Source organism: Trichoderma evansii, assembly GCF_050947405.1.
Source record: "Trichoderma evansii strain SZMC 28006 chromosome Unknown GGI43scaffold_30, whole genome shotgun sequence".
Taxonomy (NCBI): domain Eukaryota; kingdom Fungi; phylum Ascomycota; class Sordariomycetes; order Hypocreales; family Hypocreaceae; genus Trichoderma; species Trichoderma evansii.
The window spans coordinates 1-12,796 of NW_028145176.1; the positions used below are offsets into that span (position 1 = coordinate 1).

The following is a 12,796-nucleotide window of genomic DNA, read 5'->3' on the forward strand; positions in this document are numbered from 1 at the left end:
ATTTAAATATTAATAAATAAAAATTATTTAAATATTAAATTAAAATTAATATTAATTTTTTAATTAAAAATTTTTAATTATAAATAAATAAATAATTTTATTTTAATAAACTATTTAAAAAATTAAAATAAATAATTAAAATTTAATTTAATAAAAAAATATTAAAATATTATTAAAAATTAATTAAATATTTTTATAAATTTTATAAAAAATTTTAAAAAAAAATATTTAAATTATAAAATTTATAAATATAAAAATTAATAAATTTAAATTTATAAATAAATTATAAAAATAATATTAATATATAAATATTAATAAGTTATTATATTATTAAAATAAAATATTTATTTTTTATAAAATAAAAATATTTATATTTATATTATTTTAAAGTATTTTAATAATTAAATATTAAAACATTAATAAAATAATTTAAAAAAGTTAATATAATATTTTTTTAATAAAATATAAAATAAAATATAAAAATATAATTATAATATTATTTTTATAATTATAAATTAATTTATTAAATATTTTTTATATTTTTTATATATTAAAAAAATAATTAATAATATATTTATTAATAAATTTTTATAATATATATATATTTCTTATAAAATATTATAAAATATAATTATAAATTAAAAAATTATATTTATAAATATTTTTTAATAAAACTTTTATTATTTTTTAAATTAATAATTTAATAAAAAAATAAAATTAAAATTTAAAATATTATTTATAAATATATTATAATAAAAATTAATTATATTAAATTAAAAAATATTTATTTATTTAATTTATATATAATATAATTATATATTTAATTTATAATTATTTTTTAATATTTTTATTTTTAAAATATTATTTAAATTTTTTATTTATTATAAAAATTATATTTTTATATATAAATAAAAAAATAATTAAAAAAATAAAACTATTAAAAAATATTTATAAATTAATTTTTATAATATTATAAAAATTTAATAAAATATATTAAAAATAATATAATAATAAATATTAAAATAAAAAATTTAATATTAAAAATTAAATTTTTAATTTTATAAAATATTTTAATTTATAATAATTTATTTATAAATTAATAAAAAAATATATATAATTTTATTAAATTAAAACAAATATTAGTTTTAATAGTTTTATATATAAGTTATTATTATTATTTTTAATTAAAATATATAATATATTTAATATAATAATTTAATATAATATAATAATAAAAAATTAAAATTTAATTTATTATTAAATTATTTTTTTATAATAAAAAAAATATATAAAATTAAAAAAATTATTTTTTATAAATATAATAATAAAAATATTTAAATTAAAAAATTATATTTTATTAATTATAAAATTTAAAATAAATATAAATATTAATTAATTTTTAATTAATTAAAAAAATTTACTAGTAATTTATTAATAAAAAAATAAAATTAATTTTAAAAAAATAAAATTAAATTAATAATAAAATATCATATATTTTTTATATTAAAATATTTTATTATAATTTAAATTTTAATTTAAATTAAAATTATTTTATAATTATTTAAATTTTATATAAAATATATTTATAAATTTTAAATAATTTTAAATATATTAATATTTTTATTTAAAATATTAATATATAAAATTAAAAAAGATTTTTTTTTAAAAATTTTTTATATAATATTTATTTTTTAAATACTTTTTAAATTTATATTTATTATTTATTTTTAAATTTAAAATAATATTAATTTAATATATAATATATTTTATATATAATATATAATAAATAATATAATTATAAGGTTTTTTTTTTTATTTTTTATATTAATTTAATAAGAATATTTATTATTAATTTTTTTAAGGGTGCTAGATAATAAAAATAAAATATTAAATAATTTTTCCTTAAATTAATTATTAAAAAAAATTATTAATTATTAAATAAATAAAAATAATAAAATAAATAAATTTATTTTAAAAATAATAAAATATTAAAAATATTAAAATATTATTAAAATAAAAATATATATATATATAAATATTATAATTAATTAATATTTATATTATTTTTTTTTTATTTTTTTTTAATTTTTTTTATTTTTTTTTATTTTTTTTATTATTTTTTAAAATTTTATTTTTTTTATAATATTTTTTTTATTTATAAAAATATTTTTAATATATTTTAATTTTTTTTAAAAAATTTAAATAATATTAATATAAAAATTTAATTTTATTAATAATTTATATATAAATTTAAAAATAAATTAAAAATAAAATATAATTATTATAATAAATAATTTTTAATTATTAAATTAATAAAAAATATTAAAATATTTAAAAAATTAATAATATTTAAATAAATTTAATTAATAAAAATTAAATAAATTTTAATATAAATAATTAATAATTTAATAAAAAAAATATTAAAAATTTAAAAATTTATTATTATTTTTTATTTTAATTTTATTATATAATTTTTATATTTTTTAAAAAAAATTTTAATTTTTATTTATAAAAATAATATAATAAATTAATTAAAAATTAATAATATAAAAATTAAAAATTAAAAAAAAAATTATTATATTAAAAATTATTTTTATAATTTTTTATATTAATTAATAATATATAATTTAATAAATTTTATTTATAATTTTATAATTTTATTTATTTTTATTATTATTATTATTTTTAATATAAATATAAGTAATATATTTATTATTATTATTTTTAATATAAATATAAATAATATATTTATTATTATTATTTAAATTATAATTAATTAAAAATAATTTTTAAAAAAATTAAATTAAATAAATTTATATTATAAATATAAATTAATTTTATTATATTTAATTTTTAATATTAAAAATAATATATATATAATAATAATAATAAATTTTTTTTAAAAAATTAATTAATATTATAATTTTAAAAATATTATAATAAATATATATTAATATATTATTTATAAAATTAATATTAAAAAAATTTATATAAATATTTTATTTATTTTTATTTTTAATAATAATATTTTATATTTTAATTATAATAAAAATATTATTTAATAAAAAAATAAATAAAATAATATAAAAATAAAAATAATAAAAAAAAAATTAAAAAAATTATTATATTTTATATTTTTAAAAATAAAATAAAAATAAATTAAAAAAAAAATAATATATTAAATAATAAAAAAATATAAATATAATTACTTAAAAATTATATATTAATTATTAACTTAAAAAATTTATATTAATTAGTTTTATTTTTATAATTATAAAAAAAAAAAAAAATATAAATTAAAAATTTATTATTTTTAAAAAAAATATTTAAAAAAAAATTTTTTTTTCAAAAAAAATAAAAAAAAAATTAAATAAAATTTAAAAAATATTTTTATTATTAAATAATAGTTAAGTATTATTAAAAAATTATATTTATTTTTATTTTTATTTTTATTTTTATTTTTATTTTTTTATAAAATTTAATTATAATATATTTTAATTAAATTATTAAAGCTTTTAATATATATATTTTTATTATTTAAAATAAAATATTATAATATAATTATAAACTTTTATTTAATTATTATATTTATTATATTTTATTTTTTTATTTAATTAGAAAATCTATTACTTAAATAATAAAAAACTATTACTTAAATAGCAATACTTTTTATAATTAATATTTACACTTGCTAATACTAATTATTATCTTACTCTTTATTAGAAAATCTCTCTGCCTTCTAAGTATTTACTTAATTAAGTTAAAGACTACCTACTTAAATAGTAAAAACCTACTGCCCAGATCATAATACTCTCTATAATATAGCTTTATAAACCAAACTTCTTTACTCCTCACGACTTATAAAAGCTAATACAGCTCGCCCTTTGCTATTAGGAAAAGATTAACCAGTTGTCTAACAGCACGCAAACGCTAGAATTACATTTAATTATACGAAACAGAAGTGAAGACCTTTACCCCGAGGATACCTTATATCAAAGCATCATGGCCGTTCCCGAGACATTTAAGGCAGCTGTGGTTCCCAGCCCAGGTAAGCAGCACATTATCGTCGACCGGTCACTGCCGCCTCTCCAGTCTGGCGAAGTGGCTATCAAGATCACTACGACATCCATCAACCCTATAGACTGGAAGATGCGTGACCACGAGGTCTTCATTACAGACTACCCTGCGGTCTTGGGATCAGATGCTGCAGGCGAGATTGCGGCCATTGGACCAGACGTTTCAAACTTCAGTATTGGGGAAAGGGTTTTCTTCCAAGGGGTAATCGGGAATTACGATGCGTCTACGTTCCAACAGTATGCGAAGATCGATGCAGCACTGGTAGCCAAGACCCCTAGCAACATTAGCGATGACCAGGCTAGCGGTATCATGCTCGCTAGCATAGCAGCACTCACGGCATTCTATGACAAGACAGGCCACGGATTGTCAGCACCGTGGGACAAGGGCGGGGATAAAGTCGGCCATGGTGCTGCAGTTGTTGTCATCGGGGGCAGCTCCTCTATGGGCCAGTATGCGATCCAATTGGCGCGATTGTCTGGTTTCTCCAAGATCATTACCAACTCGAGCCCCGCGCACAAAAACCATCTTCAGAAGCTAGGTGCAACATTTGTCCTTGATCGTCAGGCCACGGCGGATGATTTCGCCGCCGCTATTGGAGACGATGCGCCGCTTGACTTCATCCTTGACACCATCTCCGCCAAATCCACCAGGGAGCTATCTGTCGGCATCGTGAAAGCAGTCAAGTCAACGAAAGCATCAGTATCCAAGATTGTTGTAGTTCTACCGGAAATCTTGGATTTCGAGAATTTCGACGCCAAAGGCGAGTCAAAAGTAACTCTTCCTAGGATTATCGGCCTTGGAAGTATCCCATCGCTTCGATATTTGAGTGAGCCGTTCGCGAAGCATCTTGGCGGCGATGATGGTTACATTGCCCGTGGCCTGTTTGAGCCTAATCGACCAATGGTTGTGCCTGGTGGTTTAGCCGGTGTAGAGGCCGCTTTGGCTAAGAATAAGAAGGGCGTGTCTGGTGAGAAGGTTGTTATTAGACCTTTCGAATAAAACCGCCGAAGTCTAGGTTAACGTTCTGGGTAAGAGTTATACTAGCTTAAAAATAGCAAGGAATAAATAATAGTATTACCTAGTAGTGTAATAATTAGTAAGAAAAAAATACTAGTAAACTACTTTAATTGAAAATAATATAAAATATATAAATCATATATTATAAAATTTTTTAAAAAAAAAATATAAATTTTATATAATATTAAAAAAAAATATTTAATTATGTATATTAAATATATTATTTTTAATATTATTATCACTTGTATTTAATATTTTAGCAACTAAAATATTTATACTGTCGAATATCGGCGGGCTGTGTTGTAAATTCTGGATGGCTTTAGTTGCACTTTGGCTGACCAATTGTGCTTGACGCAGATCTTCTGTGAATAGATAGAAGCCTTCTGTGGACTCGACTAGATAAGACTGTAGGCCTTTGCTTTCAAGCAAGACGTTAACGTTAGTGAGAGGATAGTTATTCTCGATAAATCGTGCCCATCCTCTAGCAGCCGCTTGGACATGGTCACTATCCTTGATCCTTTTCCAGCCTATTCCAAGGTGAAGTGTAAAGTGATCGATGACTATCTCGTCATTAATACTGTTTTCTGAACTGTCTGCGTTTGGCAATGAGGTCGCCGATGTTGGTTTACTAGATGACGCGTGGTCGCTCCCAACGAGAAGCCTTTGGGATTTGTGACTTCTCAGAGCTCGGCCATTCGCTAGTCCACTCCCTTCCTGTTCAGTGATCACATCGTCAGGCTGAGCGCCAGATTGGTTATCTGATTCACCAATAGAAACCGCAAACGGTTTAACGAACACCATTCCCTCACCATTCATCCCACTATTTTGCGAATTGCAGTTTGATGTATCTGGCTCGAGATTATGTGAAGCCTCCTCGTGAGACCTTTTCTTGCCAATGGCATGAGAGGGCTGTTGAAGGAATGATGAACTCTGCGAAAACATTGTCGATTGCTGGTGAGGGAGAGCTGTCATCGGTAAAGAAAGACAGAGAGAGGAATAGCGAATCTTGAGAGTTGGCGAGAATCGTGCGGGATTATTTGGCGAGCCACCGGCAGGATTGTGGCAATGGCAATGGGAATAATTTTACAGAGTAGGAGAGTAATGTGTAGGTATAGGCAGTCAGGCTGCTGGAAACAGTTTGAGGCTGTAGCGCGCTGAGTGTTGTTAGATCTCTAACTGCAGATTGGGTTTAGTGGAGACGGTAGTTAGTTCGTGGGGTATTAGATCAAACGCTACTTCGTACGCCCTAGTAAATTCTCCAAATAATTATTAAATAGCTAAGCTGTCTGTAAATTTATATTGGTAGCTGTGATATTTATTCTTTCCATTCACTTATACCCATCTAGAGACAAAAAAACTGACGATTTTGGTTGACTAACCTCAGTCACAGCAAGTGTTCTGATGGTGTTGATGGTAGGTATTCTAGTAGTAGAGGTAGTAGCAGTAGTCCGGCCCCTAGCAGTAGTGCCTTCATTATGCACTATATCCCCTACTGGGGCATTGTGAGGCATTCCTAGGTATCAGGCTACCTTCCGTGACCTTCCTGCTCAATACCCAAAATTCTTTGCTACACTCGCCACGAAAGCTGTATCTCGCTGTTGCTATGCTATAGCTTTGAACTGATATGAATACCGGGCATCTCAGACATCGATAAGCATCTTCCGAATTACATGTCGAGCGAAATGCCGGCTTACAACCAACGTGCCCAGACGGCACTCCTGAAAGCTGTCAGTACTAGCAAATCCGACGATATTTCGATTCGAATGCACGTTGTGTGGTAAATAGTCATGAGATGCTAATGTAGTCTCTTCGCAGATCAATCGAGTCTTCGACCTTGATCGTGATGCCGAGTCTCTCGAAGGGTTGGCCAACGGAATAACTCTTGGCCACATCTTGCATGAGCTGGATCCCGAATTCGATCCTTCGCACCTCGAGTCAAATTCGGGTATACCGAAACCTTTGAGCAATAAGCGAAATATACAAGCTATTTACAAAGGCCTCTTTCGATTCATCCGCCGCCAAATACCCGAACTCAGTTACCAAGCCAAGAAATTCGACTATCATGCCATTGCCGAGAACCCTGAGCCGCAGGGCATTAGCCAGGTATAGTTATATGTTTCCTACGTCAACTGACTGAGTCTAATTTACCACATATCTAGCTTCTCGCTGTTATGGTCTCAGCTGCTGCAATGGGCCCTGGCAATCAAAAATACGTCCCCAGAATACAGAACGGCCTGGATCGTGATACACAAGCCGAAATCATGCAGATAATTCGTGGCATGCAGCAAGATATCGCGAATTCTAAAGACGATGATGATCTGGATGAAACCATTGATGCTGCCATGGGAGCTCGCGACATTGAACTTCTCGTCGAGGAGCAAAACGCTGCATTGCGTCAGCAGCTTGACACCATGAAGAAGACTCTGTCAGACTATATCACTCGTTTGGAACATCTCCAACAGAGCCATGAAGAGCTTACTTACGACAAAGAAAAGAATGATCGGGAACTCGAGGTTTTGCGAAAAGCAACCCAAGATGGAGCACATAGTGCGAAAACTATTAAACACCTGGAGGAACAAGTCCATGAACAAATGGAAATCATTGCAAGGAACGAAGAGGTTATCCGCAGTAGCCAGAAATCGGTGTCTCAGCTGGAGAGCGAAGTACAGCGCCTCGGACAAAAAAATATACAGGCTGATGAGCTTCGTGATCAGATGGCAGAGTGGAGGCACAAGGCGGAAGAATTCGAGAAGAAGGCCAACATGGCAGAACGCTACAAGCAAAAGCTCGAATCACAACAGAGTCTAGTGAGAGAAGTGCAGAATTTACAGTACGAACGAGCCGAGCTTCAGGAACAGCTTCGTTCACTCATGGAAGAGAGGGAGCGCAGTGACCGTACCAAGAAGGCCGAAGATGAATTAACAAAGATGATTACACAGTCTGAGCAGCATCTGTGGGATGAGCGTAACCAAAAAGCGCAACTTTTAAAGGATGTCACGGCTCTGCAAGAGGAGCTCCTGCGCTTACAGGCCCAAAGAACGCACGACGAACACTTCATTCAGGATTTACAAGAGCAGCTTCAGCATAATGGCGGCGCCAGTACGGTTGAAGAGGCTGAACTGAGCGAAACTCCCACGCCATTTAACCTGGAAGACGAACTTCTAATCGCATCTGAGGGGGGCCCACAGGCCAACCTACCATTGGAGGTATCTAGACTGAGAGCAGAGAATGAGTTGATTAGAAAGACAGTTGGGTCTCCAGGAGACGTTTCCACACTCCGACGAGAGCTGGAAGAAACAAGACGCCAACGGGAACGCCTTCAACAGAACTTCAATGGATTATTCGAAAAGTATACCATCATGAGCGACAACTTGCAAGCCTTGATGAGTGAGAGCACTGATGAAGGGTTAGTTTATTATGTCTATCTTGTTGTGCAGAGAAATTGATGCTCATGATTTACTCTCTAGGACCGAAGCATTTATTAAACTTCGACAGGAGTTGACAAGATTGGAACTTGAATTTGAACAAGCTCGAAAACTAATCAATAGCCTTGAAACCCAGCTGGGCGATAAAAACCGAGAATTACTTAGCGCACAAACAGATCTCTCCGCTGTCCAGAAGGAGAGTATAGAAGCATTAAATGAGCTGAAGAATACGGATAAGTTGATATCAACTTCCTTGACAAGCGAGCTTGAGCGACAGAGGGAAGAAACTAGTTTTATAACGAATGAACGAGACGCACTGAAATCGCAGCTTATCGACACTCTGCTATCGAACGACAAACTTAGAAAAGAATCAGATGAAAACAAAGATTTGAATGAAGTCGGTGTTTCATCAACAGATGCCGACGGCTCGGATGCCGCTAAGAAAGCTACCGAGAAGGTCGAAAAGCTACGAGCTCGTCTTATCCAGAGAAATCAGGTAATTCATACGCCGTGTACAAGAAATACATGCCTCCTACTTACACTTTATATCAGCAACTTGAGAAATCAGAACAAGAAAGGCTCGAACTACAGACGAAACTGAAAGCAGCACAACTTGGTGAAGGCTCAGCGGCACAAAAGGTATGTTTTTCTCCATGATTACAATTTAATTCTGCTGCTAGGAGGCAGATTAGCCAGCCTATACTCTTTCTTTTTTGCATTTAGATGAAGAGCACCCGCTGACTGAAATGTTCAGGCTGCATCCGATCATATTATTAAGAACCTCCAAAGAGAGAATGCACTTATTGCGACGGCTTGGTATGACCTTACAAGCCGACTTCAGAGCAACCACGTCGTACTTCAGCGCCGGCATGATGCCCCCAAGAGCTGGCTTAACAAACAGAGGCAGTTGGTGAATGGTCAGTTGCGCCAACGGGACATGCTCTACCTCTACTGACCTGACTCTTCAGCAACCTCGAGGAGATAGGATTTTAAAGGGCTGAGCTCCGTCTGTATATCATGGTATCTCTTTGGGAGTATAACATTTACTGGGCGTATTGTGAGCAAAGAGTTCATTGTTTAGCGCTGCCGTATTCCCGTCCTATACATTATAAAGTAAATGACTTTCACGGTTACAGTCTTATTTCTGTTTAGAGATATTTCTTCACTTCTAGAGCGGCAATTATCATTTATTATGCATTGCATGCAAACTATATAGAAATCATTTCGCATCACAATCCAATCATCACTTTATGAGTCCGTCTTGCATGAGAAGAAGAAAAATCCCTGGAGCTATTTTCTTACATTAAAAGCTCTACAGAGAAATTAATAGGTTGATAGTGGTAAGCAGAATCAGCGTGGCAGGCTTAGATTCCCATATGCAGAGATATACAGGACATGATTTTTAGTGACCTAGCTGCTTCCAGCAATTTTGCTAAAGACAGAAGAGCCATGAGACTTCTTTCCTTCTAGAATATCCAACATATTCTTCCATACTTCGCCGGGTTGCTGGCTAGCATCAATGCCCTTCCAGATGCCATTCTTCTGATAATATCCAACCACGGGAGTTGTTTGTTGGTGGTAAGTGACAAGACGCTTCTTGAGCGCTTCAGCATTGTCGTCGCTTCTCTGGATAAGGGGCTCTCCAGTTATATCGTCCTTCATAGCCTGCTTCGGGGGGTTGAAGGTTGTATGGTAGGAGCGGCCAGATGCGGGGTGGATTAATCGACCGGTAATGCGGGCAACAAGCAGAGCATCATCTATCTGTAATTCAACAGCGTGCTGGAGAGTTTGGCCACGCTCTTTGAGCATTGCATCGAGGCCTTCAGCTTGAGGCACAGTACGTGGGAAGCCGTCGAGGATAAAGCTATACGCCAAAGTAAGAATGACTCCCTGTTTCATGTAGCTTGATAGTTGTCAACATACCCTCCTTGGCACTCCTTGTTATTCTCAAGCTCTTCCTTAATCATGCCAATGACAATATCGTCACTAACAAGGCCACCTTGGTCCATAATCTTCTTGGCTTCTCTTCCGAGGGGTGTCTTCTTGGCGACTTGTGATCGCAGCATATCGCCAGTAGCCTATATTAAGCATAGGTATTGTTAGGCCTATGCGCACTATTCATGAAAGGCTTAATTGACATTGACATACCAGGTGACAGCAAGAAAAGCGCTCTTTAATCTTTGGTGCTTGGGTACCTTTGCCTAATCACTGTATGAGCATTGTGTGATGTATTCAACGCGGAGGCTTTTCAATAGCAAAATTCAAACACTTACCGGCTCCAGGAGGTCCAATAAGGATCATACGGAGGCTCTCTGCGTCAATTGAGGCAGATCCTGTAGCGCGCTGCTCAAGCTGCTTGATGCGCGAATCGAGGCCGCTGATAACATCGCGCAAGTGCTTGAGCTCGTCTTCCACAAACCCCATTGTGTCTGATTTGGTGCACGCCAGCAATTTTTTATAAAGAATAAAGAAGTTGAGGGAGCAATTTAGCACCTGGGAAAAACGGTTATAGCGTGAACGGAAACCGCGAGAGGAATTTAGGATACCGTGTTGAGCATAAACTGGGCAATGAAGCTGCGCAAGTAAGTTTTTGATATGCCGCTATAAATTCCATATCTGGCGCTAGCGTAAATAATAAAAGCATACTTTAAATCTAAAATAATAATAAATTTAAAACTATAATACTAAATAATATTAAAATTATTTATTTAAAATATATATAATATTTTATATTATTATATATATATTTGATATTTTTTAAATATAAATATATATAAAATATATAAAATATATTATATTTTTTTATTAAATAATTATATATATATTTATATCTAAATTTATATATTATATATATATAAATATAAATAAATTTAATATTTATTATAAAAATTATTATAATTTATTTTAAATTTTATATTAAAGTCGGACGAACGGACAAATTGTTAGTAAGCTATACTTTTTTACAGGTAGATCTGCGGCTTATACAGAGAGTAGTGTATGGAATAGGCGCAACGGAATCGTGCATTACTACCGAGGTAGCCTCAGTATGTAAATCGAATCCTTGTCTTACTTCGGAAGCGCTGGTAAAACAGGTCCGGTCGTCGGAAGTCCAAGGTTTCTTTGCAGTTTATGGTACCTTATCTTAGTGCCCCTGTCTTGCTCAAAACCGATTCTTTACGATGTGCTCCTCATTCTGGTGTTGTGTTTAATTTACCTATTGATTACTGTATTATTGACATAACAAGACGTCATATATCTATATCGTTTCAGCCCCTTTACTTAACCTGAGGACTAGCAGTATCGTTCCATAAATCTTTTGTTTCTTCCTCTACTGCTCGCATGGCTACTGCTACTGATTCAAGTTTAGCAATGACGTCGATAACGCCGTCGTTAACTCGCTCAAAATATTCATCGTTGGCCTCTCGTCTCTTTCTCGCGAGTAGAATATCGGCCTCTGTTTCTTCTACCAATTTTGCCCCCAGACGGTCAGCTCTTTTTTCGTCACTCCCTTGCCATCCACTTGATGTGCCCATCATGCTTTTTGCTGCATCAGTCCCTTCTCCCCTTTCAGGCCTTGACGAGTCCAATAGCCCGTCTCGTAGATTAGGTAGTTCATCACCCTTAACGTCATTCATATGGTCACGTAGAGCAGTCTCTATGGTATCGTCTGCCTCACTTCTGGCCCAGGCCTGTGCAAGTACAATTTGAGCAGTCCGCAAATCTCCTAGTTTGCGGTCGTGCTCAGGTCCAAAAACATGAGTGCCTTCAGAGGCGGATAATTCCACCTTCTCCAGTGTGGCTTGCATTTCTGCCCATAATGCGTCTGTCCTGTCAGTGCCTCCATAGCTCCCCTTGGTCTGTAAGGCCCACTCAGGACGTCGCTGTTCCGATGGCATTTCTGACCCAGAACGCGAGGCGTCTACAGTGGTGGGATTCCATTGCAAATTGTGTCTCCCGAGAGCTTGAACGCTGGTTGTGAGAGAGCCAGGAATCGAGACACGAGAGATGGAAGGCGAAGGAGGCATGAACAGGAGAGGAGGTGGATCTCGCTCCTTTGCTTTTGGTTCGCCTGTGGACGACATGGCATTTAAATCAAGAGCAGCCAGCCAATGTTAGACGTATTTGGCATGTGAGGATGAGGACGGAGGTGTGGGGCTCTTTAATAGCTCGCCTGGCCTGGGTGGTGGATAAAAATACGGCCGGCTCAAACTCCCGAGGTCACGTGAAGAAATTTTGTCGCTCAAATCTTTTTGGCTCTAGGGCCGCAAACCCTATCG

General features: G+C 31.6%; 5 protein-coding genes across 5 annotated transcripts; 2 read left to right on the plus strand and 3 right to left on the minus strand.

Moving 5' to 3' along the window:
• Positions 1-3,725: 3,725 nt before the first annotated feature.
• On the plus strand, positions 3,726-5,295 carry GGI43DRAFT_417112 (zinc-binding alcohol dehydrogenase family protein). Its single transcript, XM_083207372.1, has one exon. The coding sequence runs from the start codon at positions 4,003-4,005 to the stop codon at positions 5,074-5,076; it is 1,074 nt and encodes a 357-aa protein (XP_083055844.1). The 5' UTR covers positions 3,726-4,002; the 3' UTR covers positions 5,077-5,295.
• On the minus strand, positions 5,293-6,036 carry GGI43DRAFT_425968 (uncharacterized protein; the record flags this gene model as incomplete). The annotated part of the gene is made up of 1 exon (XM_083208577.1): positions 5,293-6,036. The coding sequence occupies one exon, from the start codon at positions 6,034-6,036 to the stop codon at positions 5,293-5,295; it is 744 nt and encodes a 247-aa protein (XP_083055845.1).
• Positions 6,037-6,370: 334 nt separating this feature from the next.
• GGI43DRAFT_417118 (uncharacterized protein) lies at positions 6,371-9,762 on the plus strand. Its single transcript, XM_083207373.1, has 7 exons — positions 6,371-6,821; positions 6,910-7,197; positions 7,254-8,500; positions 8,562-9,015; positions 9,072-9,158; positions 9,274-9,436; positions 9,488-9,762. Exons 1-7 carry the CDS (start codon positions 6,765-6,767, stop codon positions 9,502-9,504), a joined length of 2,313 nt encoding a protein of 770 aa, XP_083055846.1. The 5' UTR covers positions 6,371-6,764; the 3' UTR covers positions 9,505-9,762.
• On the minus strand, positions 9,763-11,157 carry GGI43DRAFT_417122 (adenylate kinase ADK1). Its single transcript, XM_083207374.1, has 4 exons — positions 10,793-11,157; positions 10,668-10,720; positions 10,443-10,597; positions 9,763-10,383 (listed from the first exon to the last, which is right to left on the minus strand). The coding sequence occupies exons 1-4, from the start codon at positions 10,941-10,943 to the stop codon at positions 9,930-9,932; spliced, it is 813 nt and encodes a 270-aa protein (XP_083055847.1). The 5' UTR covers positions 10,944-11,157; the 3' UTR covers positions 9,763-9,929.
• A 525-nt stretch (positions 11,158-11,682) lies between these two features.
• On the minus strand, positions 11,683-12,675 carry GGI43DRAFT_259632 (DUF5315 domain-containing protein). The gene has a single exon (XM_083200965.1). The coding sequence runs from the start codon at positions 12,599-12,601 to the stop codon at positions 11,795-11,797; it is 807 nt and encodes a 268-aa protein (XP_083055848.1). The 5' UTR covers positions 12,602-12,675; the 3' UTR covers positions 11,683-11,794.
• Between the last annotated feature and the right edge of the window lie 121 nt (positions 12,676-12,796).